A 16,697-nucleotide genomic window follows, 5' to 3' on the forward strand; every position below is an offset into this window, starting at 1 on the left:
TTTAGCATCTAGCTAAAAAAATCAACATCTTGAGGTATAATTTTATATAAAACAGCATTCATTTACATTGTACAATCTGATGATTTATTTTAATTTTTGAGACAGTGGCTCACTCTCACCCAGGTGGGATTGTAGTGATGCCATCGTGGCTCACTGCACCCTCCACCTCCTGGACTCAAGCCATCCTCCCCTCTCAGCCTCCTGAGTAGCTGGGACTACAGGCACTGGGACTACAGGCACACACCACCATGCATGGCGAATTTTTGTATTTTTTCTAGAGACAGGGTTTCACTGTGTTGCCCAGGCTGGTCCTGAACTTCTGGGCTCAAGTTATTTACCCAGCTTGGCTTCCCAAAGTGCTGGTATCACAGGTGTGAGCCACCAGCCTGGAAGAGTCTGAGGTTTGATAGATGTAGATACTGGTAAAACCACAGTATGAGGGTTCCAGTTCCTCTGCATCCTCAGGAACACTTGATAGGGGGTCACTCTTTTCAATTTTAGCTATTTGAATGAATGTATACTAGGATCTCATTGTGGTTTTAACTTGCATTTTCCTGACAATTGATGATGTTAAGCAACTTATGTGCTTTGTGGTCTTACATATTTTATAAAGTTCAGATCTTTTGCCCAGGTTAAAAAAAAATTGAGTTATCTTATTGAACTGTAACGGTTCTTTAAAAAAAATTTTTTTTTTTGTATCAGCAAATATTGCCTGACAAAATAGTTCTTTATATATTCCAGATGTAAGTCCTTTGCCAGATGTATGTGTTGCAATTATTTTCTGTGGCTGGCCTTTTGGTTTCTTTATTTAAATTTAAATTTTAGATTCAGTGGGTAACATAAGCAGGTTAAGACCCCACCCATCGGATCATCTGGAACTTCTCTCTGGCGACGAGAGACAAGAAACGAGAGACTGACTGGAAATTCTCTCGGTCAAGGTCCAAAACTAAAAGACTCACTGGCACAGACATGTTATAAGGGTATATTGTGAGAGGCAGCAGTTTGGGCGTCTGTTGGTTTTATTACCCAGATAGTGAACATAGTACCCAATAGGGAGTTTTTCAGCCCTTGCCCTTATTCCTGTCTTCCTCCTGTTGGAGGCCCCCGTGTCTGTTGTTCTGTCTTTATGTCTGTGTGTACCCAAAGTTTAGCTCCAGCTTATAAGTGAGAACATGTGATATGTGGTTTTCTGTTTCTGCATTAATTCACTTGGGATAATGGCCTCCAGCTGCATCCATGTTACTGTGAGGGATGTGATTTCATTCTTTTTTATGGCTGCATAGTATTCCATGGTATATATGTACTACATTTTGTTTACCCAGTCCACCATTGATGGACACCTAGGTTAATTCCATGTCTTTGCTATTGTAGATAGTGCTGTGGTAAGCATAGAAGTGCAGGTATCTTTTTGGTAGAATTTTCCTTTGGGTATATTTCCAATAACGGGATTGTGGGTCAAATGGTAGTTCTGTTTTTAGTTCTTTGCAAAATCTCCAAATTGCTTTCCACAGTGACTAAACTAACTTACATTCACCCCAACAGTGTATAAGCATTCCCTTTTCTCTGCAGCCTCTCCAGCATCTGTTATTCTTTGACTTTTTAGTAATAGTCATTCTGACTGGTGTGAGATGGTATCTCACTGTGGTTTTTATTTGCATGTCCATGGTAAGTGATGGTGAGCATTTTTTCATTTTGTTGGCCACTTGTATGTCTTCTTTTGATAACTGTCTGTTTATGTCCTTTTCCCACTTTTAATGGGGTTATTTGCTTTTTGCTTGTTGAATTATATAGATTCTGGATATTAGTCCTTTTTCAGATACACAGTCTGTGAATATTTTCTCCCATTCTTAGGTTGTCTGTTTACTCTGTTGATAGTTTATTTTGCTGTGCAGAAGCTCTTTAACTTAATTATGTCCCACTTGTCAATTTCTGTTTTTGAGGACTTAGACATAAATTCTTTGCCTCGGCTGCTGTCCACAAGGATATTTCCTAGGTTTTCTTCCAGGCTTTTTATGGTTTGCAGTCTTACATTTAAGTCTTTAACCCATCTTGAGCTTTTTTTTTTTTTTTGCATGCGGTGATAAGTAGGGGTCCAGTTTAATTCTTCTGCATATGGTTAGCCAGTTTTCCTAGCCCAGTTTATTGAATGGGGTGCCCTTTTCCCACTGCTTATTTTTGTTGACTTTGTTGAAGATTGGTTAGTTGTAGGTATGTGGCTTTATTTCTGGGTTCTCTATTCCATTTGTCTATGTGTCTATTTTGTAGGAGTACCATGCTCTTTTTGGTTACTGTAGCCTTATTAGTACAGTTTGCGATTGGTTGTAATGTGATGCCTTCATCTTTGTCCTTTTTGGTTAGGATTGCTGTGGCTATTTGGGTTTTTTTTTTTTTTGGTTCCATATTTTATAATAGTTTTTTTCTTCTGTGAAAGAAAAATGCTGTTGGTAATTTGACAGGAATGGGGTTGGATCTGTAGATTGCTTTGGACAATATGGACATTTTAACAATATTGATTCTTTCAATCCATGAACATGGAATTTTTTTTATTTGTGTTGTCTGTGATTTCTTTCAGCAATGTTTTGTAGTTCTCCTTATACAGATCTTTCACCTCCTTGGTTGGGTATATTCTTAGGTATTTTATTTTTTTGTGTGGCTATTGTAAATGGAATCGTGTTCTTCATTTGGCTCTCAGCTTGAACATCATTGGTTTATAGAAATGCTATTGACTTTTGTATGTTGATTTTGTATTCTGAAAATTTACTGAAATAGAGAACATTTGATGTCGTATCTTCCTATTTGGATGCCTTTTATTTCTTTCTTTTGCCTGATTGCTCTTGCTAGGACTTCTAGTACTATGCTGGATAGGAGTGGTGAAAGTGGGCATCCTTGTCAGGTTCGTTTTCTTAAGGGGATTGGTTCCAGCTTTTGTATGTTCAGTATTATGTTGGCTGTGGGTTTAGCATAGATGGCTCTTATTATTTTGAGGTATGTTCTTAAGTGTGTAGTTTGTTTAGGATTTTTATCATGCAGGAATGTTGGATTTTGTCAAATGCTTGTTTTGCATCTATTGAGATGATCATGTGGTTTTAGTTTTGAATTCTGTTTATGTGTTGAATCATACTTACTGATTTGCATATGTTGAACCAACACTGCAACCCAGGAACAAAGTTTGCTTGAAGCAGTGAATTAACTTTTTGATGTGGTGCTGGATTTGGTTTGCTAGTATTGTTTTGAGGATTTTTGTGTCTGTGTTTATCTGGGATATTGACCTATAGCATTATTTTTTTGTTGTGTTTTTGCCAGATTTTGTTATCACAATATGCTAGTTTTGTAGAATGAATTAGGAAGGGGTCCCTTCTCTTCAATTTTTGGGGATCGTTTCAGCAGGATTGGTACCAGCTCTTTGTATGTCTGGTAGAATTGGGCTGGGAATCCATCTGGTCTAGGGCCTTTTTTTTTTTGAAACAGTTTCACTCTATTGGCCAGGCTGGAGTGCAGTGCTGCAATCTTAGCTCACTGCAACCTCTGTCTTCTGTGTTCCAGCAATTCTCATGCTTCAGCCTCCTGATTAGCTGGGATTACAGGTGTGTGCCACCATGCCTGGCTAATTTTTGTATTTTTAGTAGAGACAGGGTTTCGTCGTGTTGGCCTGGCTGGTCTTGAATTCCTGGCCTCAGTGATCTGCCTGCCTCAGCCTCCCAAAGTGTTGGGATTATAGGTTTGAGCCACTGTGCCTGACCAGGGCTTTTTTGGGGTTGGTAGGTTTTTTATAACTGGCTCAATTTTGGAGTTCATTATTAGCTTGTTCAGGGTTTCAGTTTCTTCCTTCTTCAGTTGTGAAGTTGTATGTTTCCAGGAATTTATTCATTTTCTCTAGATTTTCTAGTTTGTGTGCATAGACGTATTCAGAACAGTCTCTGAGAATCTTTCGTATTTCGGTGGGGTTGGTTATAATGTCACTGTTGTCATTTTAGATTCTGCTTATTTGGATCTTCTCTCTGTTTTTTTTCTTTGTTAATCCAGCTAATGGCCTGTTGATCTTGTTTATCTTTTCTAAGAAACAACTTTTCATTTCACTATATAGTTTTCTTTGTATGGCTTTTTGGGTCTCAATTTCTTTTTGCTCTGCTCTGATTTTAGTTATTTCTTTTCTCCTGCTAATTTTGGGATTTGTTTGTTTTTGTTTTTCTAGTTCCTTTAGATGTGATATTAGATAGTTTGAGATCTACTTTTCTTTTCTTTTTCTTTTTGGTGACAGGATCTCACTCTGTCAGCCAGGCTAGAGGTCAGTAGCATGATCATAGCTCACAGCAGCCTCAAGCTCCGGGGCTCAAACAGTCTTCCTGCCCTAGCCTGAGTAGCTAGGATTACAGGTGCATGCCATCACGCGTGGCTGATTTTCAAAAAAAATTTTTTTTTTTGTAGAGATGGGGTCTTGCTTTATTGCCCACGCTGGTCTTGAACTCCGTGGCTCAGGTGATCCTCCTGCCTTGGCCTCCCAAAATGCTGGGATTACAAGTATGAGCCACCATGCCCAGGCATTTCTATCTTCTTCTTTTTATTTTATTTTTTGAGATAGGGTCTTACTTTATCCCCAGGATGGAGTTCAGAGGCACAATCTCGGCTCACTGCAGCCTTGACCTCCCGGGTTCAAGCAATCCTCCCACCTCAGCACTCCCCCAGTAGCTGGGACTACAGGCACGTGCCACTATACCTGGCTTATTACTTTCTTTCTTTTTTTTGCATTTTTTTAGAGATGGGGGGTCTTGCTATGTTGCCCAGGCTGGTTTCGAACTCCAGACCTCAAGCCATCTGCTTGGCCTCCCAGAGGGCAAGAATTACAGACATGAGCCACTGCCTCCAGCCATTTCTATCTTCTTGATGTAGGCATTTAGTACTGTGAATTTTCCTCTTAACACTAATTTTGCTGCATATCAGAGATTTTGGTATGTTTTACCTCTGCTTTCATTTGTTTTCAAATAATTTTTTGTTTTCTTTCTTAATTTCATTGTTTGCCCAAAAGTCATTCAGGAGGAAGTTGTTTCGTTTCCATGTAATTGTGTGGTTTTGAGAGTTTATCTTGGTATTATTTTCAATTTTTATTTCACTGTGGTTCAAGCACATACTTGGCATGATTTAGATTTTTTTAAATAAATTTATTGAGACTTGCTTTATTATCCATCTGGAAGTTCTTGTTTTATGAATCTGCATGCTACAATATTGGGTGTATATACATTTAGGATAGTTAAGTCTTCTTGTTGAATTGAACTTTTTATTATTATATAATGATCTTTGTCCTTTTTTATTGCTGTTGGTTTAATGTTTATTTATCTGAAATAAGACTAGCAACCCCTGCTCTTTTTTGTTTTTCATTTGCATGACAGATCTTTCTCCATTCCTTTACTTTGAAGCTGGGCGTATGAGTTGGTTTCTTGAAGACAGCAGAAAGTTGGTTCTTCTTTTTTTTTTTTTTAATTCAATTTGCCACCCTGTGTCTTTTAAGTGGAGTGTTTAGACTGCTTACATTCAAGGTTAATGATATGTGAGTTTTTTTCCAGTGGTGGTGCTGTTGGCTGGTTGCTTTGTAGCCTTGATTGTGTAATTGTTTTACAGGGTCTGTGGGCTGTGTACTTACATGTATTTTTGTGGTAGCAGATACTGTTTTTGTTTCCATGTTTAGAACTCCCATAAGTATCTCTTGTAAGGCCAGTCTAGTGGTGACAAATTCCCTTAGCAATTGCTTGTCCCACAAAGATTTTATTTCTCCTTTGCTTATGAAGCTTAATTTGGTGGGATATGGAATTCTTGGCTTGAATTTCTCCTAGGATGCTAAATATAGGTCCCTAGTCTCTTCTGGCTTGTAAGATTTCTACTGAGAAGTCTGCTATTAGCCTGATGAGGTTCCCTTTGTAAACTCTTTTTCTAGTTGCCTTTAAGAGTTTTTCTTTTACATTGACCTTGGAAAATCTGATGACTGTGCCTTGATGATGGTTGTTTTGTATAGTACCTCACAGGGGTTTTCTGAATTTCTTATATTAGCATGTTGACCTGTCTAGCAACTTTGGAGACATTTTTGTGGATTATTTCCTCAAATATGTTTTTCATGGTGCTTATTCTCTCTTCTCAGGAATACCAGTGGGTTGTAGGTTTGGTCACTTTATATAATCCCATTATTTCTCAGAGGCTTTGTTCATTTGTTGAAGATTCTTTTTCTTTATTTTTGTCTGACTCAGTTGCTTCAAAGGATTGGTCTTCAAGCTCTGAGATTCTTTCCTCTGCTTGGTTTAGTCTGTTGTTAATCATCTCTTATAAGGCCAGTTGTTAAGGTTTTTAATTGTATTTTGAAATTCCTGTGGTGAATTGAATTTCAGATTGGTTCTTCCTTAGTATACCTATGTTCTATTTCAAATCTTGGATTGTTTTTCTGGTTTCCTTGGATTGGGTTTCAACCTTCTCTTGGGTCTTGTTGAGCTTCCATGCCATCCATATTCTGAATTCTGTGTCTGTAATTTCAGACATTTTCTTCTGGTTGGGATCCATTGCTAGGGAGTATATGCAATCCTTTGGAAATAACAAAACACTCTCACTTTTTGAATTGCCAGAGTTCTTGCACTGATTTTCTCATCTGAGGGAACTGGTGCTTCTTTTCTTTTGTATTTGCTGTTGATTGAATGGGGGGTTTTGTTTTTATATTCTTTTGTCCCTTGAGAGTTTGATGGTGGTGTATATTGTGTATAGTCAGTTGGCTTCATTTCTGGGTACTTTCAGAGGGCCAAGGGTCTGTATGGGTTCCTGGGTTGTAGATAGGTTTCTGTGAGGGTTTCACAGGCTTTGCATGTTAAAGCAGTGTATTTTTGTTTGGTGGTGTAATTCAAGCTGCAGTTGGTGCTTAAATGTTAGGGCAGGTAGGCTCTTACACAGCTGCGCACGCCCTCTTTGTATTTCACTGTATCCGCAACAGTGCTCTGGAGAGATACGACTTTCTCTCCACGTCTGTTCTTAAGCCTTGGTGGTATCCCCCTCAATACTGGCACTGTCTCACGTTTCCTTTGCTCTGTGTGGGGCTTTGGTGGGCTTCTCTTCCTGCTCCCTTAGGTATGATTCAAGCCAAGGGTTAGGCCACCAGGAGACCTGAAACTCCTTAGGGACCTACCAGTCCCCTGTGCTTCTCAGTCAGAGTGGGTTGTGGGTACGTCTGCAGGTGGTCTGATAATGCAGTGGGTCAAGCAACGGTGGTGGATCCTCAGGCAGGGAAGTGGCACTGTGTGTGTGTAGCCAGTATAATGACCATGGCCTGGGGTTTGCAGCCCAGCAGATGGCTGTGTGGCCCTCACAACTTGCACTCCCCCGACCTGGCTGGTCTCTCTCTGATGTCTGTCCCAGGAGCAGGCACAACTGGACGGGCCTGCGTGCCCAGTTTTTTGAGCCATTTCAGATGTTCCAGGCCATGAGGCTTCCTGGGGAAGAAACCTTGGCTGGCTGTCAGGCCACACCTGTCCTGGACTGGTCTTCTGAAGAGAGGGATGCCTAGTTTCCAGGCCACGCTCTTCTCTGTGTTCTGAGAGTGAGGGCTCCTTTCCTGCCCAAGCTCAGGCTGCAGATCTCAGCTTAATACTCCTGGGCAGTGTGCCTGAGTCCTGGGGAGTTGGGACCAGGCCTGCACATTTGTCCTCCGGCCCCTTGGGATCAGGGACTGTCTGTGCTGGGAGTGATAAATTGCTCCCAGGCTGCCAGCAGAACACTCAGGCAGGGAAGTGGAGGCTGTTCTATCAGCACTCTCTTGCGGGCAGCCAGGCAGGCAGTCTTGGAAGAGCTGGCAGGCAAAGGGGCATGTGGATCAGATACACTCCGGTCATATGGCAGTGTCAGTCTTACTCTCTTTGCCCAGCAGATAGCAGGACCTACAGCCACTCAGTACAAGCTGGAGAGCCTTGGAGGATGGGTGGTGGTGTTTTGCTGCAGCTGCACTGTGGTCTATGGGGTTCATGGCTACAATCTTGTAGCTAGGATCCCAGAGGACCACGGTGGGAGTGTGGTGCCCCAGGGTTCCTTCTCTCAGCCCTCCCTTAGGTCCAGACCGGAACTGGGAGCCAGTCCTGGTGCCTAGTTACTCCAAGCAGTCTGCCTCGCTTCCTCCCTCTTCAAACACTGTGTCTGCATTGCTTCTCTATTGGCTTTCAGTGTTTTCTCTCAAAATACCTGTTCAAAGTTGCAGGATTTTTATTGTCAAGTTTTTGGTGGTTCAGAGTTTGGTGGCCTACTTGATACTTTGATTCCTTTTCATGGAAGAGGCGTTTTTCAGCTGTAGGTAGTTGGCCATTTGCCCAGAACTCCTTTTTTTTTCTTAATGATGTCTTTCAAAGAGCAAACTCTTACTATTTTGAAGTAGTCTGATTTATCAATGTTTTTCTTCATTTCATGCTTTTTTTGTGTTTTATCTAAGAAGTCTTTTCTACTCTAAGCTTGCAAAGATTTACTTCTATATTTTCTTCTATAAGTTTTGTAAATCTATCTACTTTATTTCTGTAGTTGATCTTAGTTGTACTCCATCAGTATGATCTATATATACAGAGAAGAATAATTTGTAGACGGTAATGTTAGAAAGATACAGGCTGGGCATTGTGGCTCACGCCTGTAATCCCAGCACTTTGGGAGGCTGAGGTGAGAGGATTGCTTGATCCCGAGTTTGAGAGCCGCCTGGGCAACATAATGAGACCCTGTCTTTACCATAAAAGAAAAATTAGCTGGGGACAGTGATGTGAGCCTATAGTTCCAGCCACTCTGGAGGTTGAGGCGGGAGGATCACTTGAGCCCAGGAGGTCAAGGCTGTGGAAACCGATCATGCCACTGAACTCCAGCCTGGTTGACAGTGAGATCCTGTCTCTAAAAACAAAAAAGATACAGCTTAAATATCAGGATATCCTTTAATTAAATAGAAATAACAGGAAAAGCTTCATTTTGAGGACTGTAGGAGGGTCAGCAATATTGTCATGTTTTAATTACTGTTTTCAAACTAGTTATATTAGCCTGTTCTCACCCTGCTAAAAAGATACTGCTCGAGACTGGGTAATTTATAAAGGAAAGAAATTTAATGGTCTCACAGTTCTGCATGCCTGGGGAGGCCTCAGAAAACTTACAATCATGATGGAAGGGGAAGCAGGCACATCTTACATGGTGAGAAGAGAGAGCAAGCATGTGAAGGAGGAACTGTCAAACACTTACAAAACCATCCGATTTCATGAGAACTCACTCACTGTCACAAGAACAGCATGGGGGAAACCACATTCATGATTCACTCACCTCCCACCAGATCCCTGCCTCGTGGGGATGGTGGGGATTACAAATTGAGATGAGATTTGGGTGGGGACACAGAACCGAACCATATCAGTAGTTAAAATGATCTTGAATATGTTCTGAAAAAGAGTATAAGAAAATAAATTTCCTTTCTCAGCTGGTTTCTTTTTTCTAAAATTTATTTCCAAAGGTTATAACCTAACTTGAAAATACAGTTAGTTTCTAGAGGGCTTCAAGGTAACTTTATTTTTATTGTACTATGTATCTATCAATTAATTATTTTCTGTAGCTAGTCACTTTTGTTGATTATAGTTAATTAGTATCAGGCCCCATATGAATTTATATTTCTATTAGTTTATTTGCTCTGGTCTGGTTTCTGGATTTTAGAAAATAGGGTTTGACTGTTTTGCAAATATATGCCATTGATCATGAAGAGGACCGTTTTTTTTTTCTACTAGAGAAATTTAAAGCTTGAGGGTCAGAAGGGTCTTGCGTGTATGTGTTTTATGTGTCCTTTTGAGTTGTGTTTGATGAAAATACCTCCTTATTTAAAATGCTTGGAAACTTCTAGTTTTAGTAGAACTTGTTAAACAGTAGAGACAGTTTTAAATCAATACACCTATATATTGCACTTAAACTTCTAGCTAGCTATAAATTAGATTCTAAGCAATTTAAACTGACAAGTTATCAAGTTATAAGAGGTGTTTCAAGTTAAAAAATTAAAAAATGTAATTGTTTTATAAACTAGCTGAAATGTTTTGGTTGCAGGTTGGAGTTTAAAGTAAATGTGACCTCTTAAGTGACTTCTTAATTTTAACCAAAGCTACTTTATTTTCTAGGTGTTCATTGTACTCATGGCTTCAATCGCACTGGTTTCCTCATATGTGCCTTTTTGGTGGAGAAAATGGATTGGAGGTATCTGTATCTTGTTATAATGGAAGATGTATTTGTAATTAAAATTTTTATTGATATTTTAGTTGCAGAATTTGTATTATCAAGTTTTTGGTGAACTCATGATTAATGTAATTTGAACTGCTTTTCATTTATATATGGTTAATCTTTATACTACCATTACTTGGTGGGGGTGTGTGTGTGTGTGTGTATGTTTTGTTTTGTTTTTTTGAGACAGGGTTTCCTCTGTCATCCAGGCTGGAGCGTAGTGGTGTGATCATGGCTCGTTATAGCCTTCACCTCTTGGGGTCAAGCAGTCCTCCCACCTCAGCCTCTCAAGTAGCTGGGACTACAAGTGTATGCCACCTATGCCTGGCTAATTTTTTCCTTTTTTAAATTTTTTTGTCTAGTGAGGAGGTCTCCATATGTTACCCAGGCTGGTCTTGAATTCCTGGGCTCAAGTGATCCTCTACCCTTGGCCTCCCAAAATGTTGGGATTACAGGCATGAGCCACCACATCCAGCCAGCTGTTTTGTATTAACCAGCAAAACACTTTGAGTGCTTATTAATTTCATAAACTGTGTATTTACTTTTTCAGATTTTTTCACCTCTTATAGAATTATCACAGATTCTTCTAATATTTTGTATTTGTATCCAGCTTTGGAAATGACTAGTGTTGTTTTTTACCTTTTAAATACAGGTTGTGTATCCCTTATCTGAAATGCTTGTGAGTAGATGTGTTTCGGATTTTTTTCACATTTTGGAATATTAGCATTATATTTACCAGTTGAACATTCTTAATCTGAATATCCAAAATCAGAAATGCTCCAATAAGCATCTCCTTTGAGCTTCCCATCAATGCTCAAAAGGTTTTGGGTTTAGGAACATTTAGGATTTAAGAGTTTTGGATTAGGGATACTCAACTGATAGCTTTTTTATAGCTGTTGAGTACTAGGAAAAGTTTATAATGATATACAAAAGGAATTATTTTGGGAGAGTGTTACTCCATTTAAGTCAACCAGCATGTGTTTGTTGAGCATCTGTTATTTTTGAAGTATGTTTTTAGATCCTGAGAGATTATGACTTTAGTACCTAATATTCTTAGGAGAATATATTACTAACTGAATTTTCTTGTTGACTGATGGAGCGTCATTATTTATGTTTACAAAGGTTTTCACATAGTAGGTCCTTTTTTGAATATAATCAGATGAAGTACACATATGGTTTTTGCATTTTGCAGTATGCATTGTTGGTGGTTCTGTACTGCATGTACTTTCTAGCTCTGACCATTCAGATGCTCTCCACAGTTATCTCCGTTTCCTGTGTCAGATTCAGCCTATGCTTACCCTCTCTTTGATGATCTAGACTCAGTGCCTGGATCTGTTGAAAGTTCCTGTAAAATCACTATGCTTTCATTTTGCTCACATTGTTGTTTTTTTGACTGATATTTCCCTGCAGAGTCAGACCTCAACCTTCAAGACTTTATTTAAATTCTTCACAGACCCGATCTAGGTCTCTACTATATACTCACAGCAATTTACTTTTAGAATTTCAGAATTTTCAGAATACCTTATGTTAAAACGTTTTCAGAACGAATTTGTCCCTGAATAGATTGAATGACTTGAGGGTGAGGATTGTGATTCGTCCATTTTATAAACTTCTATTATACTTTATATGGAGCCTTGAATATAATAAGTGAGATTTTGATAAGCCTGCATAAATGGAGGATAGCGAGGAAATTGCATGGTGTTTGTTTCCCATAGTATCGAAGCAGCAGTTGCTACTTTTGCCCAAGCCAGACCACCAGGAATCTACAAGGGTGATTATTTGAAGGAACTTTTTCGTCGGTATGGTGACATAGAGGAAGCACCACCCCCACCTCTATTGCCAGACTGGTGTTTTGAGGATGATGAAGACGAAGATGAGGATGAGGATGGAAAGAAGGAATCAGAACCCGGGTCAAGTGCTTCTTTTGGCAAAAGGAGAAAAGAACGGTTAAAACTGGTAATGTTTAAAAATATTATAATAGGTTTTATTTCTTCTGCAAGCTTATTGATATTTATAAAAATTGAATATTGGCCATGTTTCTTTAGCTAGGTTTGTCAGATGATTCATCCTAGCCCTTTCTAAAAACAAAAAAATTTTTTTTTTTTTCTTTTTGGAGACAAGGTTTTGCTCTGTTGCCCAGGCTGGAGTGCAGTGGTAGCCTTGACCTCCTGGGCTCAAGTGATCCTCCCACCTCACCCTCCTGAGTAGCTGGGACCGTAGACACTTGGCAACATGACTAGCTAATTTTTAGTTTTTACATTTTCTGTAGAGAAGGGTCTCACTTTGTTGCCCAGTCTGGTTTTGAACTCCTGGGCTCAAGTGATCCTCCTACCTTGGCCTCCCAAAGTGTTGGCATTACTGGCATGAGCCACTGTGCTTGACCTTTAATAGCCACGAGTCTTTTTCAAAGAGAAAAATTGCAGTTATGTAAATTTCTCCTGCTTTTTTTTCTTAGGGAAACCAAATAACTTTTAGATATTAGATTGAGAACTTACAATTTCTTTACAAAGAATTGTGAGATTTCAACTAAATACCTAGTGATTATTTTTGCTAATGCTTTACAAAATTGTCACACAGTTAAAATAACTTTGCATATGAATTCTGCATCCCCCTCCGTGGGTGATGCTTTCATGCTTTCCATAAAATTAAATCAAGAAGACTCACTTCTCTAGCCAACCTTTAATAATCTTCTAGAAATAAAAGAGCTAACCATAAATATGAGGAGTTATCTTCTTTTATTGGACGATAGAGGAACTGTTGAGAGGAAAAGTACTGGTTGTACTTGTACACACACAAGTATATGAGATAGGCCAAAGGGAAAAGTTAGGAAAAGTATGGAGGTAATTGTGTTAATGAAATTATTAATTAAGGTTCCTGGTATATTATGGTTGAGTAGTATGCACCATGACTCATTTAGTAGGCATGGTTCACAGGCAAGGAAGTAAATGCTTTGTTAGTTTATGTAAACCATATCAGTTATTTTTGGCTTAAAAATTTTTTTTGTTTGTAAAACAATTTTTTTTTTTTTTGATACGGAGTCTCGCTCTGTCGCCCAGGCTGGAGTGCAGTGGTGTGATCTCGGCTCACTGCAAGCTCCGCCTCCCAGATTCACGCCATTCTCCTGCCTCAGCCTCCCGAGTAGCTGGGACTACAGGTGCCCACTACAATGCCCGGCTAATTTTTTGTATTTTTTTTTTAGTAGAGATGGGGTTTCACCATGTTAGCCAGGATGGTCTCGATCTCCTGACCTCGTGGTCCACCTGCCTTGGCCTCCCAAAGTGCTGGGATTACAGCCATAAGCCACATCGCCCGGCTGTAAAACAATGTTTTAATTACATTTACACATTTTAAATTTCAAGACTATAAGGACACTGAAACATGTAAATTGCTTCGAAACATAGAAATTATTTCAAAAGTAATTTATTCCTTTAGTCTGATTTATTATTTCCTGAATTTAGATATCTGAAATTACTGAGTCACATACCTAGAAAAAAAACAATCACATTCTAAGGAAACTTCAATAAGCAGCATAGCATAAAATACAGGTTTTGTTTATTTGTTTGTTTTTGGAGACAGGGTCTCAACTTTGTTATGCAGGCAGGAGTGTGGTGGCAAGATTATGGCTCACTGGTGGCAGCCCAGCCTTGACCTCCCTGGGTTCAGTGATCCTTCTACCTCAACCTCCCGAGTTGCTAGGACTACTACAGTGAATCTCTTACAAGCACCATGTTGCTGGATTCAGACAACAGTTTTTGCCTTATTATTTAGTCCATGTACATTTCGTGTAAAGATTAGATTCAAATTGTCTTACTGGTTTTTTTGTGCCACTAGTGGTATGTTCCTTTCTCACCTTCTTTATGGTTGCTTTTATTCTTGTATCACCCCAACCCATTGCTTGTTGACCATACATTCCTTTACTGTTCTTTTATTAGTTACTCAAGATTTCATGGCCAGGTGCGGTGGCTCACGCCTGTAATCCCAGCACTTCAGGAGGCCGAGGTGGGCGGATCACGAGGTCAGGAGATCAAGACCATCCTGGCTAACATGGTGAAACCCCTCCTACTAAAATAAAAAAAGTTAGCCAGGCGTGGTGGCGGGTGCCTGTAGTCTCAGCTACTCGGGAGGCTGAGGTAGGAGAATGGCATGAACCTGGGAGATGGAGGTTGCAGTGAGACTCTGTCTCAAAAAAAAAAAAAAAAAGATTTCACTATACATCTTTGACTTTTAAAGGCTGGTATATATTAGTACTTTTGTCACTTTTTAGACAATGCAAAAATCTTATTTATTTCTTGAGACAGGGTCTCACTCTGTCACTCAGGCTGGAGTACAGTGGCTCGTTCATAGCTCATTGCAGCTTTAGATCCCTGGGGTCAAGGGATCCTCCCACCTCAGCCTCCCAAATATCTGGGATTACAGGTCTGTGCCACCATACTGTGCTAATTTTATTATTATTTTTTGTAGAGACAATGTCTTGCTATGTTGGCAGGGATGGTCTTCAACTCCTGGCTTCAAGTAATCTTCCTGCCTTAGCCTCCCAAAGTAGTAGGATTATAGGTGTGAGCTGAGCCACTGCACTTGGCCAATAATTTTACAACCTTTTATTCCATTTCCTTCTTCCTATCTTTTTTGGTATTGTGTATTTTAATTCTATGTATATCTTTAAACCCCATGATGAGACCTTTTATTTTTATTTTTATTTTTTTTAAAGAGAGAGGATCTCACTCTGTCATCCAGGCTGGAGTGCAGTGGTGTGATTGTAGCTCACTGTACTTTGAACTTCTGGGCTCAAGCTGTCCTCTCATCTCAGCCTCCTCAGTAGCTGTGACTACAGGTGTGTGCCACCATGCCTGGCCATGACATTTTTATACAGTTATTATTGGTTAGATATACCCACATATTTACCCTTTCTACTGCTCTTTCTTTCATGTATTTTTGTGGTTCCATTTTGGATAGTTTTCCTTCTAACTGACGAGCTTCCTGTAGTATTTCCTTCCACTTGGGTATGCTGTTGCACATTCTTTTAGTATTTGTGTGAAATTGTCTTTTTTGACATCATTTTGAAGAATGTTTCTTCTGAGTATAAAAATCAGGGTGCTTGGCCAGGCACAGTGGCTCACACCTGAAATCCCAGCACTTTGGGAGGCTGAGGCGGGCAAATCATGAGGTCAGGAGTTCGAGACCAGCCTGGACAACATGATGAAACCCCGTCTCTACTAAAAATACAAAAAATTAGCTGGACAAGGTGGCAGCCGCCTGTAATCCCAGCTACTTGGGAGGCTGAGGCAGGAGAATTGCTTGAACCCGGGAGGCAGAGGTTGCATTGAACTGAGATTGCACCACTGCACTCCAGTCTGGGCGACAGAGTAAGACTCCCATCTCAAAAAAAAAAAAAAAAAAAAAAAAAAAAAGGGGTTTTGAACTTTTTTTTTTCTAGCACTTTGAATATTTCATTCCAGAATTTATTTCTGTTAAGAAGTTAGGTACCTTGTTGCTTCTTTGAAGGTAATTTCTTACTGTTTTTGATCTTCAGCAATTTTACCATGATATTTCTACTTGTGGTTTTCTTTGTATTTATCCTGCATGGTGTATGCAGGGATTCTTAAATATATGGTTGGATTTGTTTTCCTAATTTGTTTTAGACAATTTTTGGCTGTTATCTTTTCAAGTATTATTTCAACATCCATTCTTTCTTTCTTCTGGAGCTCAACCTAATACCAGTAGGCCTTAAAAATTTTTTTTGTTGTTGTTGGATGTGGAGTTTTGCTCTGTCACCCAGGCTGGAGTGCAGTGTTGTGATCTTGGCTCACTGCAACTTCTGCCTCCCGGGTTCAAGCGATTCTCCTGTCTCAACCTCCCAATTAGCTAGGATTATAGGTGTGCACCAGCACACACAGCTAATTTTTGTATTTTTAGTAGAGACAGGGTTTCACCGTGTTGGCCAAGCTGATCTCAAACTCCTGACCTCAGGTGATCCACCTGCCTCTGCCTCCCAGGGTGCTAGGATTATAGGCGTGAACCACAATGCCTGACCTAAAAAAAAAAAAAATTTTTTTAAAACTACCTCCTGTGTTCTTTTTCATATTCTTTATCCTTTTGTTTATTTTTTAGTTTGGATATTTTCATTTTCTTTTTCTTTTTCTTTTTTTTTTGAGACAGAGTCTCCTTCTGTGGCCCAAGTTGGAGTGCAGTGGTGCAATCTCAGCTCATTGCAACCTCTGCCTCCCGGGTTCAAGCGCTTCTTCTACTGCCTCAGCCTCCTGAGTAGCTGGGACTACTGGCGCATGCCACTACGCCTGGCTAATTCTTGTATTTTTAGTAGAGACAGAGTTTCACCATGTTGGCCAGGCTTGTGTGGATCTCTTGACCTCAGGTGATCCACCTGCCTCAGCCTCCCAGAGTGCGGATTATAGGCGTCAGCCTTCTTTGGATATTTTCTTCTGACCTATCTTGGTGTTTACTAATGT

The 16,697-nt window shown here is 39.7% G+C and overlaps 1 protein-coding gene across 3 annotated transcripts in view; it reads left to right on the plus strand.

Moving 5' to 3' along the window:
- RNGTT (RNA guanylyltransferase and 5'-phosphatase) overlaps positions 1 to 16,697 on the plus strand; it is a 338,127-nt gene that overhangs the window by 41,235 nt on the left and 280,195 nt on the right. For all 3 annotated transcript variants that reach the window (XM_017876820.1, XM_017876821.1, XM_017876822.1), the window contains 2 exons: positions 10,134 to 10,209; positions 11,949 to 12,189. In XM_017876820.1, coding sequence (XP_017732309.1) covers positions 10,134 to 10,209; positions 11,949 to 12,189 — 317 coding nt within the window. The remainder of the gene's footprint in view (positions 1 to 10,133; positions 10,210 to 11,948; positions 12,190 to 16,697) is intronic.

The sequence above is a fragment of the Rhinopithecus bieti genome, unplaced genomic scaffold (genome assembly GCF_001698545.2).
Source record: "Rhinopithecus bieti isolate Rb0 unplaced genomic scaffold, ASM169854v2 scaffold_10354, whole genome shotgun sequence".
Classification (NCBI taxonomy): domain Eukaryota; kingdom Metazoa; phylum Chordata; class Mammalia; order Primates; family Cercopithecidae; genus Rhinopithecus; species Rhinopithecus bieti.